At 47.8% G+C, this 13270-nt stretch overlaps 5 protein-coding genes across 5 annotated transcripts; 2 read left to right on the forward strand and 3 right to left on the reverse strand.

Annotated features, from left to right (window-relative positions):
- Nucleotides 1-1145: 1145 nt before the first annotated feature.
- FSST1_008763 (uncharacterized protein) lies at nt 1146-3474 on the forward strand (the record flags this gene model as incomplete). The annotated part of the gene is made up of 3 exons (XM_083225675.1): nt 1146-1258; nt 1357-2330; nt 2381-3474. 3 exons carry the CDS (start codon nt 1146-1148, stop codon nt 3472-3474), a joined length of 2181 nt encoding a protein of 726 aa, XP_083084724.1.
- A 786-nt stretch (nt 3475-4260) lies between these two features.
- On the forward strand, nt 4261-4867 carry FSST1_008764 (carbonic anhydrase; the record flags this gene model as incomplete). Its single annotated transcript, XM_083225676.1, has 3 exons — nt 4261-4355; nt 4409-4586; nt 4640-4867. 3 exons carry the CDS (start codon nt 4261-4263, stop codon nt 4865-4867), a joined length of 501 nt encoding a protein of 166 aa, XP_083084725.1.
- A 309-nt stretch (nt 4868-5176) lies between these two features.
- On the reverse strand, nt 5177-7532 carry FSST1_008765 (uncharacterized protein; the record flags this gene model as incomplete). Its single annotated transcript, XM_083225677.1, has 5 exons — nt 5177-6398; nt 6454-6541; nt 6589-6996; nt 7047-7146; nt 7194-7532. 5 exons carry the CDS (start codon nt 7530-7532, stop codon nt 5177-5179), a joined length of 2157 nt encoding a protein of 718 aa, XP_083084726.1.
- A 1422-nt stretch (nt 7533-8954) lies between these two features.
- Nucleotides 8955-9981, reverse strand: FSST1_008766 (GPR1/FUN34/yaaH family-domain-containing protein; the record flags this gene model as incomplete). Its single annotated transcript, XM_083225679.1, has 5 exons — nt 8955-9187; nt 9240-9500; nt 9555-9619; nt 9672-9762; nt 9810-9981. The coding sequence occupies 5 exons, from the start codon at nt 9979-9981 to the stop codon at nt 8955-8957; spliced, it is 822 nt and encodes a 273-aa protein (XP_083084727.1).
- Nucleotides 9982-11002: 1021 nt separating this feature from the next.
- On the reverse strand, nt 11003-12214 carry FSST1_008767 (uncharacterized protein; the record flags this gene model as incomplete). The annotated part of the gene is made up of 1 exon (XM_083225680.1): nt 11003-12214. The coding sequence occupies one exon, from the start codon at nt 12212-12214 to the stop codon at nt 11003-11005; it is 1212 nt and encodes a 403-aa protein (XP_083084728.1).
- Nucleotides 12215-13270: the final 1056 nt, after the last annotated feature.

Raw genomic sequence — 13270 nt, forward strand, 5'->3', positions numbered from 1 at the left:
CAACGGTCTCTATATCAACATTCCAGTTTGTCCTGAATCTAGCTCAATTCGAGATAGTTGTCAGTTGCAACTGTTCGGTTAGGTTTAACGCGAGTAACCATTCCGAAAGCGATGCTGTTCGTCCGGGCCCCTGGTTCACCTGCGGCGTTCTGGCGTTGTATGGCTTGTTGTCTAGCGCTCAGTTGCAATGTAACGCGGGATGGCCTAACGCAACAGTGAGAAGCCCGAGCGTCGACAAAGTTTTAGCTTGGCTCCATAGAAGAATTGGCAGCGATACTAGACAATGCCATTGACATTGACACTGGCACTGGCACTGACACTGACACTGACAGCGATGGAGACACGAAAAAAAAGCCCGAGCCCTGTACGTCATTATATGAAAGGGCTTTGACTCTTGAGTGGTGATTAACTTTGTTAGCACTTCTGGTCATTGGGCATGTACAAGCCACGACACGAGATGGCTTGCCCAGCATCGTTGTCTAGTGGGATAAGGAGCCAAGCATGGTATTTTTAGTGATAAGCAATTCGTCGATTCGATTATGCATCGTGATCTTACAGGCATTAGCTACCCTGTCGATGTAACTCAGCTGCTCAGCCAAATCTCAAGAGGGTCTTTTTTTTCTTCTTTTTCGCTCCCTACCTTCAGGGACACACTAGACTAGCAAGTCCGCTAAATTAGGTCGGACCTCGACCAGACACTCTCACTCGTTTACTGCTAAACAGCAGATGACGCACCGATCGTCGATCTCAGTCTTTCTCCCCTATCATCGGGATCGGGACCTGAGCGTTGCTTTGGACCTGAGAAGGGCAAAACTCGAGGCCAAACTAGACAATCGTCATGAAAAGGTAATTAAATGAGATCTACAGCCACTATAATATCTCGTAAACTTCACCCTTGCAAATTGCATTCCGCGTTGTACTCTCAAACGGGTCAACTTTGTACGCTCAGTCTCTCAGTGCAATGCCTCGTCTCCACTGGATACCCCATTCGGTGAAGAGCCCTGTTCGTTGGTTTCCCATTAAAGACGTGAGTTTCCGTTTACCTGCCTGTCATATTGCTCATTTGAGAGTCTCTGCGTCATCAATCGTTTAGTTCAGGTCGTCTCGTATAACCACCATTTGACTAACATAGACGATTCCCAAAAATGCAGAAGACACACCTAAACCTCGTCGAAGACGACGACGATATGGATTCCTGTCCACCTCCGATTCCCATACGATCGCACACACCAAGACGACAAGTCACAATGAAGCAGAGGTACGTTATTATGTCTCAGGTCCAACCTTGCTCAGCTGGCTCGGCCAGTCATGACAAAAAGAGCAATGGAAAAAAGGAAAAATAGGCTAACAGATCAGCTTTGAGACACAAGATTTAGGCGACGGAAAAGCCGATTTCGACCCACGACTGTTGCAACAGCCATCGACATCAACTGCACCCGCACACAGTCATCATCGTCAAAGACACTACCATAACCACAACCATACCCTGAATGACAACCACGACCACGACCAGAATTATACCCACGTCCATGCTCCTGCACCAGCACCTATACCATCACCCGCACCCGCAACTATCCCTATCCCTGCGCATCCAACTTCACCCGCTCGACCATCATCCTCTGCGACATCGCGAAGCGCAATGTCATACCGATCGCACGAAACAGAGGTCTGGTCGCAAAGAGAAAGAGATGCTTCATCCATTTCTTCCGTCTACGTACCAACGCATCTCCCCGCGCTGCAAGCAAAGGGTGCAGGTGCAGAGGGAGACGGTCTTGAACCATTGACAGAGGAGGAATATGATCCATCATCTTTCGATCTCGTCGTGCCGGCGCATGCCATGGGCAAGCAGTACACTCTCGAGAGTCAATCCGAGTTGTTGTTTTCTGCCAAGCATCTCACGATCATTTTTGAAGATCCCCTACTATTGCAGCGTTTCACAAACTTCATTTCCGCATCGCGACCCGGTTCAATGCCACTTTTGACTTATTATCTCGATACCCTCAAGGCGATCAAGGCAATTAATTATGCCAACTCTTTGACAGCATCTTTGGAAGAAATTGATGATCATGATTTCACAATGGACCCCGTTGCTAGTACTGTCAATGCTGCTCTGCAAAAACGAGCGACTGATGCTTTCCAAGCAATGGCCAACCACGATTTACCAGCTTACATCACCCACACCTACATTCAGACCGTCAGTATCACCATCAAGCGAAGAATAACAGACACTTTGGCCCCCCAACTGCGAGAGCTATCCGAGGGCTTGGCAGAGGTATTCTGTCTTACAGATCCTTCACGGCCCGATAACCCTATTGTATTCGCTAGTGAGGGTAAGTTTAGCCAGCGACGAAATTGATGGCCAGTACTAACATTATCACAGAATTCCACCGAACAACGCAGTATGGCATGGACTACGTTCTGGGCCGCAACTGTCGATTCCTTCAGGGTCCCAAAACCAACTCATGGAGTGTTCAAAGAATTCGAGACAAGCTCAAAGCTGGTCAAGATCACTGCGAAACATTCCTCAACTACCGTCGCGATGGCTCACCTTTCATGAACCTGCTCATGGTGTCTCCGCTATACGACTCGCGTGGTGTTGTTCGTTACCATCTCGGTGCACAGGTTGATGTGTCTGGCCTTGTGACAGACTGTGCAGGACTGGACTCGCTATCAAAGTTACTGAACCGCGAAAACCCGGAAAATGAGCGTTATCCGGGTGAGAACGCTCACAAAGCAAAGGAAGAGCAGAAGGATGACTTTAGAGACTTGGCAGAAATGTTTAATCTCACCGAACTCAGGACTGTGCGTGAATCAGGCGGTGCTTTCCACAGGACAAGACAGCAGGACTTGAGAAAAACAGATGCAGCACCTGCGAACTGGAGCAAGCCGCGATTTGTCTTTGAGGACGATGCAACTATCAACAGACGTTTGTCAGACCCGATTCTTCAGGACACAGCTGCGATGAGTTTTGGTGGCCGTCTCAGTGGTGTTTACAAGCACTACCTGCTTGTCCGCCCTTACCCTAGCCTGCGTATCCTCTTTGCCTCTCCATCTCTCCGTGTACCGGGCATGCTGCAAAGCTCATTCCTCTCCCGCATTGGCGGCTCCGACCGTGTTCGCGAAACCCTCACGCAAGCCTTTGCTGGTGGAAACGGCCTAACAGCCAAGATCCGCTGGTTGTCCAAGACCGACATGAACCACAAGAACCATGGCGAAGGTGGCCAAGCACCCCCCGCGAACCCTGGTCGTAACCGCTGGATCCATTGCACACCTCTTCTTGGATCAAACGGTGCTGTGGGTGTGTGGATGGTTGTTTTGATCGATGACGAGTCTGACGAAGCTTTTATTCGAGGAATGAGGAGGGATGCGCCTATTGTACAGCCTGCCCCAAGGCCAAAGTCGAGAGTCGATCAGCTTACAGGCGATGATGATACGATGAGTCTGAGCAGTTTTGCTGCCCAGCATCGTGGTTAATGGCGTCGGATTGGGGGTTAAGATTTATGAGACACGAGATGGTTTAAATCACGGTCTATAATTTTGTAATTAATGATACCTCTTTCAGTTTTAATACCAAGATGAAATGCATATTGAAATATTTGGGAGCTTAGGGATGATTATGTGATGACGCTCATAAACAAAACATCATGCGCCGAGTGACACACGGCTTGAAGAAGCTTTGACACTCTGGTTTGATCGTCTCACAGTCCAGTTCGGCCCGAGCCGAGCTTGGTTTCCGTTTGACGGTATAGTGGCAGCCACGAGGTTGGCAGTCATCTGCCTAGTCAGTAATGTCTCTGAAAGAGTGGGTGTACATATGTCTGAACTACCCAAAACATGTGCTACTGCTGGACCATTAACGAGGCGCTGACATCAGACCTATGTCCAGATCAGCCACCTCTTGATATAACCATTCAGCCGTTTCGCAAGTGGTGCATTTCTCCAGTTATTTTGACCTGTTACTCTCCAGTCCTCGCTCGTCAATGTTGATCGCGTAAATGGGTCAATCTTTTCCATATATTAAGAAAATACGACGAAGCCTAAGGAAAATGAAGCAAGCTCCAACGACCCTGAGTGCCAAGCAGTGTATGAGTCCGGTTTCATTTTGTGTTGGCGTTTCACCATCGTCGTCTCTACGTATCAGATTGCGACATAACCCCCGCACATGGCGAGTGCAGGGGTAGTCTGGTTGATATAAGAACATCACATATTCCCAGGTCAATACCAGAGAATATCTGTAATTCATCTTCATCATCAGTCAAGATGTATTCCTCTTCAATCACACCAGAGTACGAAGCTGCGAATGAGAAGTATGCTACAGACTTTGACAAGGGTGATCTTGCCCTCCCACCATCCCGGTACGTAACCAGCAACAAAAGCATGGAATTTCTGACTGACTGTCAATCCATAGAAAAGTAGCCATAGTGGCATGTATGGATGCTCGCCTTGATCCAGTTCAAATACTAGGAATTGAGCTCGGCTCAGCACATGTCATTCGCAACGCAGGCGGTCGAGCAGCTGACGCTCTTCGCTCCATCATCATCTCGCAACAACTTCTCGGCACCAGAGAGATTGTCATTGTTCACCATGTCCGTATCATCCATATACCTACTCCACTTCCAGATTGGACTAACAGAAACAGACCGACTGTGGTATGCTCACATTTTCTGATCTCGACCTGAAGGCCAAGGTCAGAAAAGATCTCGACCAAGACGTGGATCACATTGCGTTTTTGCCCTTCGGGGATCTCGAGCAGAGCGTTCGTGACGATGTCAAATTTCTGAAGAAGAGTCCTTTGGTGTTGGATGTTCCCATCACCGGATACGTCTACGATGTCAAAACTGGAAAGATCACAGTCAAGATCAGATAGGCATTTCACATGTTTTGAAGGAATTTGTCGGAGCTGGTTATGAATAATAGTTAATGTTTTGTGAATCACACATGAAGAGTTACAAGCTACCAACACGTTTTGGAATAATAAAAATAAATAAAAAGATGCATTGAGAGATGTTACATTAAAAACAGAGGCACACAGCAATGGCACTACATAAACCAATTAACCCAGTGATACTCCTTCCCAAAATAACTAGATTGATATAACTCTTCTAACTGGAAGCCACCCTCAAAGATGCGCCAATCTAACCAATCCGCTTAGTTTTCAACACAAATACTTGATTAATCACATTGCCTGATAGATAGGGTTCGAGGTGTAACCAAGGTCCAGACTCTCCCAATTCCATAACATGGCAAGATCTCCCAGTTCAGCATCAGAGATTTGTTGGAAGCCCATGTCAATTTGAGGAGGCCCAGCAGTGAGATTCTGCATATGAGATCTGCTGTTGACCTCCGCAGTCCAAGATGGTGCAGCCGTTACAGGAATCGATGGCATGTGCGGCGGGGCGGTGTACGTGTAGTGTTGATATCTCGGGTCTGTGTCATTGTGAGGATACGATACGTACTGCTGTCCTCCCGTCTGGATCCTGCCAGGAGCCACTGGGGCAGGATTGGCGTAGGGCTCGTAGTGAGATTGTACAGGAGTTAGTTGGGAGGATGGAATAGGCATCGGTGCTAGCACAACGGGGCTTGCGTCCACACTTGGCTGTGACACAGGTGCTGCGACAGGCATAGAGCCTTGGCCACCGGGCGGCATATCGAACCGTCGCTTCTTGTGAGCATCAGCAGCCTGCATTCCAGATGACGACGGCAGCTTCTTAATCAGCCGTCGTAAAACATCGTAGGGAGCTTTGGCCGTGTTGGTGGCAGTTCGCAGCTTCTTCAGAGTAGCGAACGCTCTGGCGATAGAACCGGCCACTTCTTCGCGACGTGGGATATGGCCGTCTTCAGCGTGGATGATAACCGAGCATAGAAGGGCAGCTGTATCAAAGATGCAGAAAGGTACGAAGTGGAATGTAGTGTCTCTGGTCCACACGTACTCAAAGAAACGATGAACAGCTTCCATCAGGCGAAGGGCGTAATCGATACCTGTCAATCGAAACTCGAGGTCGACAGCGGAGGCTGATGATCGCCTCATACTCTTGGCCATGAATGCTCTGAAAGGACCAAGGGCAATAGAGAGAGTGCAAGTGTGCATGTAGTGACGATGAAGAGCGATCCATGGCAGGTCCTCATTCGTAGGCGTGTTAGGATGATCCAAGGCATACTCAGGTGGGAACGTCTTCATAAAATCCTCCATAATGTTTTGGTAATCTCTGATGTCGGCAGGATCAGTAAGGAGCTTTGGTCCACCGAAGCGCTTGTAGATCAGGCTGACAAGTTCTGACTGTAGCTTGAGATGCAGCATGGGCGAAGCTGGATAGTCTTCCAGTGTAAGACAAGGTAGACCAACATCACATTCGGTGCGGTCGATGAGCATTGGTCGTGCCAATAGCGAAGAAACCAGCCTTGAGAAGTAAGTACAAGTATTTCTGACTTTCTGAGTTGGCGATGTTCTCTTACCAGTCCCATGAATCCACAATACACCACAGTCGTCTCTTCATTTCCAGTTCAAAACCCGGTAACTGGTCTACGGGCTTCTTGTGGAGGTCTAACTAGGTCAGTATTATGCATTGGCGGACACCATAAAATACTCACTAATCATCTGCGCTTCTCGGACTACAGCTCCAAGAACCTGCCAGCACTCGGCGAATCGTGCTTCGGCCTTGAACCAGTAACACGAATGCAGTAGGTACTGGACCGTGTAGACATGTCCATATCCGACAGGGATAGCGCTGTGGAGCTCTCTAGCAGCATCGTGATATTTCTGGGTCAGATCTTTGACAGATGTGCCAAGCTCGCTCTCAATTCTGCTACCTGTCTGGCTTTCGACATGCTGGACTGAGCATGCGCAGACCATGAGTAGAAGACATGTCCATTGAACACCACATGGCCGACCTTTGGTGTAATCATCCCACCATCGAGCGTACTCCTTGCTGAAGTGAGGTGGATAGACAATGTAGTAGTAAAAGTTGACGACATCGAGAAAGCTTTGAACCAGGGTGCCTGCAAATGTGAGATGATGATGGAATGATGAGTAATAGTGATGATCTTACCAACAATGTGTCTTGGCGGCAATACATCCAGTGCACGCTTGAGTTGAGCGCTGTCTTTTGGGTCGAGATAATATTGATCAGAAGGCTTGGTACTCCCTGCCTTGGTTGTGTGAGTATACGAGCCAAAGAAAAGAAATGTCGACTTACTTCTTGATCAAGGTTTGTCAACATATGAAGACGACTGTAGCCAATTGCTTCTAAAACGTCTCCAACATCATCGTCGTCACTGGCCCCCTCATCGCCGTGCATGTCGCGCTTCCTCTTGACTTCCAGGGAAGCAGACCAAGCATCCTCACCTGATGTAACCTTGGAATCATCCCTGAAACGACACTGATCAGCGACCTTTCGCTTCTGGCAATTGTTGCATGGCCATTGGCGATTGCATTTCTGCTTTCGACGATGGCACTCTGTGCAGGCAGAGCGCAGCAGAGTTTCTGGTTGGGCGATGCCCTCGATAGAGGATTTCCGAGATTCTTCGGGCGTCATGACAACGATGGGGTTTGCTTGCAGAACGAAGGGAGGAGAAAGAGACGAGTTTGGGATGGATTGCAGTAGAGGCGGGGCTAAGATCTCTGGTCCATCGTAACGGAGCCTGCCGTAAGGATAATTGTTTAGTGATCGATCAAACTAGACCAGGTTGGGGAAAAGACTGCTAGTTTTTGTGTAAGGGTCCATTCGGAGACGTGCGGAGACACCGAAATGCATCAAAGTTTTTCCTGTCGAGTAGGTAATGCTTGTGAATGTCTCAGTTGCCTTGGTTGTGCGTTGGCTGTCGTTACACAAGATCGTCATGGAGTTGGGAGCTGAAAGTGAGCCAGGGACGGGAGGAGAAAAGGGAGGGCGGCCAGCCTAGTTGGATGCATGTTTGCTTGGTCGAGACTCGGCTGGCAGTCTTCCGGCACATTCATGTCAGCTGAAGAGAGACAATTGCAAACAGTAAAAAGGAATCAATAAATGATTCATTTGTCTTTGCATGCATTGACGCATATATTATATTTAGGAAATCGGTCAGTTCAAGACATTCACAAGTCACAATCGCGATCTGCTTGCATGAGATGTTCCAGGCTAGTAGATAGCAGAAAAGTTAGCGTTCTGGGTCTTAGGGTACAAAAATAAGTAATCTAAGAACCATAGTCTAAGAAGCATAAACTGACCTACTAATTTTGTCTTGTATGCTTCGAGAGGTCAATTTTTCTGATACCCGGAGGGTTACCAGAGTCTAAGATGAGCATGATCGGCCAAGAATGTGACAGGTAACAAAACAAATCACAACTCATTAGAAAAATCATTCTAATTCATTTTTGTCCTGGACCCGTTTGCTCCCGGGTAACTGCTCTGTCGCATAATTATTCATTTGTGCTACGGTATTGAGACTGCATGTTGCACTCTTTCTAGGTTTTTTAGCCGACATCGGCGTGGCTGCATCGCACAGGAACCAGTTGGCTGGTATCACTGAGGAATAAAAGAGGTTGCCATCTATTGACCATTGTCGCTTGGTCAGCTCTGGTAACACTGTAATAACCCATTGTGCGAAATTCTCAACCCGGTTTCAGATCGGCCTGTTTTGACACATATCTAGGTACAAAGATCATGCTACAACGGAGCTGCCTGGGACGGATCAATACATAGATAAGATGAATGAGACATTGAGTGGTACTTTGAAGCCTTTGATGTAAATCCCACTACCTGTCACTTGTATCTTGATGCGTCGCGATTCATGGACTTTATTAGACGTTCTTATATAATATCTCTTTCAATAATTGCCGAAACCAAGAAGGACATGCGCTCCTACAGACATGGTTCTTCCCCATACAGCTGCTTTCGTAACTTCATGAGATCATAACAATAGACCCATCAGAATGCATTCCTTATGGTCTGCCTAGCGCTCACCAATGCACAAGGCACCCTTTAGACACCCTTGCTGATTGGCTTCACCTCGGTACGACCACGGATGATGGTGGACAAATCACCGAGCGGCAACATGACTGGGAAATCGACTGACAGGAGTAGCATTGAAGTCAACATATACCAGCCGATAAATGTAACCGCGAGGAGTATTCCTGCACCGGCATGCTGGTACTGAAGCGCACGACTGGCATGTCCCTGTGCAACAGCGAAGAAAGAAGCCGAAAGACAGCCAACTACACATCATTGTCAGCACATCCATATCTGGTGGAAAGATTTGCAACTTACAGCATGGGACAAGAAGGGCAAGGATAGCAAACAGGGCGACGTTGGTACGTATACTGGCAACGCAATACACAGCGCACAATATAGCCATTGCAACGAGGAAGAAGGCAAAAGTCGCGTAGAAGGAGGGTTCGTTGAGGCCGTCGGCAGCAGTACCGGTTGTTGAATATGTGCTGTACGCGCCAGAACCAGGGACGATGGTTGTACCGAAGGCTAGCCAGAAGCCACCGAACGTAAAGAAGATTGTGGACGGGAACGTGTTTCCTATCAAAAGGTTAGCGAGGTACTTGAAGAGGTGCAAGTAGAAGTGTTACTTACCGAGAATCCATTCACCGAGTCCTCCCAAGATAAGAAGAAGACCACCGATACCGAAGTAGACACCACTGCGAACGGTCATTAGTCCCTGGCCTTGGTTTGACAAGTTATTGAACTTACACGACTGCTGCAGCAGCGAATCCACCTGCGCCCTGCCAGTTCAGCAATGACATAGACGCTGGCGTCGTACACAGTAAGAAGCCGGCCAACGCTGCCTATGTTAGTACGAGAGTTACTCCGATGTTGACGAAGACCTACCAACTGGTGTTGGATTGCCAAACGTCTTGCGTAGATCGCCCTTCACTCTGTTCTGGGGCTGGAGGTATAACTGTTCGAATAGCTCAGGGGAGAGCGGAATGCTCATAGCTGGCTGGATATGTTCCATCTCAGCGCGATCGGTTTCGAGTTTGCCACTGGGACTGCGAGACATGATGAAAGGGTTATGAGTGTCGTAGTATTGTCAAGATGGTGAGAGGATAAGGGTAGGAGATAGATGAGAAGATGAGGTGAGGCAGGGAAGGAACTGAAAAATGGATCACATCGTTCCAATGACCTGTTATATATGCATCCCACAAGAATAAGCTTCCCCTTACCCCGGATTAGCATGACAGTGGAGAAATATAATCTGGGGGTGGAGATACAGGGATACATCATGGTCTCGACACTTCATCCATGCAAATAAGATGCATGGTGGATGGATAATGGACCAGCCTGTAGATCTCGCCATGGAGAACGTCGTCGGCATCTGAATGCCGGGGCATATTCGACCTAGCAATAGACCCGAGGTCGAGGATCGATCCGCGGTAAACTAGTGTTGAGCATAGAAAACAGCTGGCCGTCAGTGCAGACAAAGATCCCAAAATCCAAGTGACGGTGAATGTACAGAGTATGCTAGCCACATTCTCAAGGCTCAACAAACTAGCTCCCTGGACATCATCCTGGCAAATTGAACCCGGTCGCCTGTATCTTCGGTCGAACGGCCCCTGTTCTGTCGATCAGAGCTCGATTTGAACGACCCCAACACAATATCAATTCTTCCATAGTATAATGGATATCTGTATCCCGTGTATGTTAGTTAAAAGTTCTCGTTGCATTTCTGTTTAGAACTAGTGTCGAAAAGGGCATGAATGCGGAGACGGCTCCGACCTTGCGGGAATGCCTCCGCACTGCGGCTCAACAATTGCCACGAGGTTGGAGGTGAGGCTAGGATATGACTTCCGCGGCGGGGGCTAGCGAGATTAGTTCGGTGAAAGAACTTCTGACTGGCTTGTTGATTGGTTGTCGAACGACGAGGTATGTTGGTCAAATAGCGGAATATGGTCCTTGGAAGTCAACTGCCGATGGTGACTCGTGTTTGACAATATCCAACACTAACTTGGTACGGTACAGCCCCAGACTAACTTCTGCATGGTACCCTGTAGAGGCAATCAAATGGAAATATTTACAGTAGATCAAGAATCCTTCTTACCACTCTGCATCGAGCCCCCCTCATCGGCGGGAAGTTGTTTCCCGAGCCCCTCAAGAATACTTTGTAACCCTTCCTTGACTTTTGGGTTCACCACGGTTTCAATACGCGTTTCCAATTCTGCAATCTTTCCCAACAATTCCTTCCTCCTAACATCATCTAGATCAACTTCCTCCTCCTCCTCTTCTTCCTCTTCGCCATCGTCCAGTCTTTCAAGACCTTCACCAAAGGCTTCTGCAAATGCCTGGGCCATATTGTGATCCTTGATTGCAAACACGACTTCGTCAAGCTGCTCCCATCGCTCCTTGGTGCCCTTTGACTTGCCGTGTTTCGGCATAAGGACGGCATTCCATAGCCGTGCGATTTCACCGACTGGATTGCCATGTGCACCACAACCCCAAGCTCCAAGAACCAAGCGCTTAGTGTTCTTCATCACAGCAACTCGTATAACCGCTCTCATTTTGTTCTGAGCTAACTCGCGATCCTTTTTGTTCGCGTATGTTGCAACTCCGTCACTGTCCATCTCATACTCAGGCGTGCGAATCATGGCGGCAGTGATACAGTCCACGTAGAAACGGTCCTTCTTGTCTAGGTCTTCGCCCTCTTCATCTCTGAAGACCAACACGTTGGGAGTGTAGATGGAAGCTAGATCTGGTATGCGGTACCATTCATCTTTGAGGGAAGGGTATAGCGTAGTGCGCATGCAAAGTGACTCTTCCTGACTGTTTGCACCGTTGAGGAATCCGCCACCTGGGGATAGAGGAGAACCCATATTGAGAATAGCCACGCGAGCGCGATCATTCTTGAGATCAACCTTGGTACCTGATGGGGTTTCAATCTCAAGAAGGTCTCTGGCAGCTGTGAGTGTGTCGGCTTCCCGAATAGAGATTCTTGGTGGTTCGAGATCCGTGACTGGTGAAATTGGTTGACCATCAGACTTGGAGTCCTGCGAATGGCGACCAGATTTTCCTTTTTTTGATGGTTCAACATCTCTATTATCTTTTCCAGGCTGCTTACTTGCAACCTGGGTGTCCTGAAAAGCAATCAATTCCGCCGTATTAATTCCTTGCTGAGCGCGGGAATTTCCAGGCAAAAGACTTGGGATGACCTTGTTGATCGTTGCCTTGGCCTTTTTGGAGCGTACATCTTTGCGAAAGGCCGCTGGTGGTCGACCTATTGAGGGTTCAGTCCTTCCCATGATGGTTTATTGAATAAATATTGTGCAATGTGATGTGGTGAGAGATCGAGAATCGTGACTTGGTGGGAGACACCTTGTAGTTGTGAACCTTGATGAGCAAAGCCCCCAATTGAGTCAGTGGTGTCTACAAAGGTCCTTACACACACAAGATGGATTTTTAGACAAAGATAGTGGTCAAGCTTCGACTTGATCTATCTGCTCAATAGATGTAAAGGTCATGTAGACGTCAATTGGTATTGGTAATTATCGCCACATTTGGGTACTCTAGTCACATGACCATAGTAAGAAGCTGTTCAGGGTAGTAGAAAAATTGACCGCTGGGAGTATTAGAGACAAAATTATTAGGTCACTTTATGCCCCTTAGGGTAGTATTCTTAGACTATTTATTTTTATACCCTAAGACTTGGGAGTATAACCTTTCTGCTATCCACTAGGCTGCTAACCTTGACACCAAAACTAGACTTCACGATACTGAATCTCAGATGCCGCATTTATAACTTGATTAGTGTCGTTCTATCAAGACAAATATTTCCATCATATGCAAAACCTCTTACGGGAAACCCGGCTTCACCGTCATGCTTTTCCTTTTAACAATATGCATGATCTTGGCGACGATGACGTGAAAAGGAACAACTCACATGCAGGAGACGCTGTCAATTATTTATAGATCCCAGCAAATCGAGCTGAAAAGCATCTGATAAAACACGTGAGCCTCGGTTATAGAACTCTCTTCTTGTCACAAGAGAAAATGTGGGCTGACAAAAGTGACTGATCCACAATCGGAGACCGTTCTCATCGTCAAAGCCCGACGGAGATTTCCAGAATAATTACAATGGTCAAGGCTTATCAGTCCCAAGTTCTAGAATTGACTTTATATGCGCTAAACATGCTTAAAGACCTGTCAAACCCACGTTTAGGTGGAGATAGCCTTATAACTCATCGGTGGTTACAACGTGCGATGTCCGACGGACCGGGATAACCTGCATCTAATCCTCGTACCCGTAGATCTTGATCCCTTGCCTTGACACCCGAGAGATCGAAAGGTGACAGGGTGCA

This window comes from Fusarium sambucinum, chromosome II (genome assembly GCF_050947815.1).
Source record: "Fusarium sambucinum isolate potato_lamoka chromosome II, whole genome shotgun sequence".
NCBI classification, from domain to species: domain Eukaryota; kingdom Fungi; phylum Ascomycota; class Sordariomycetes; order Hypocreales; family Nectriaceae; genus Fusarium; species Fusarium sambucinum.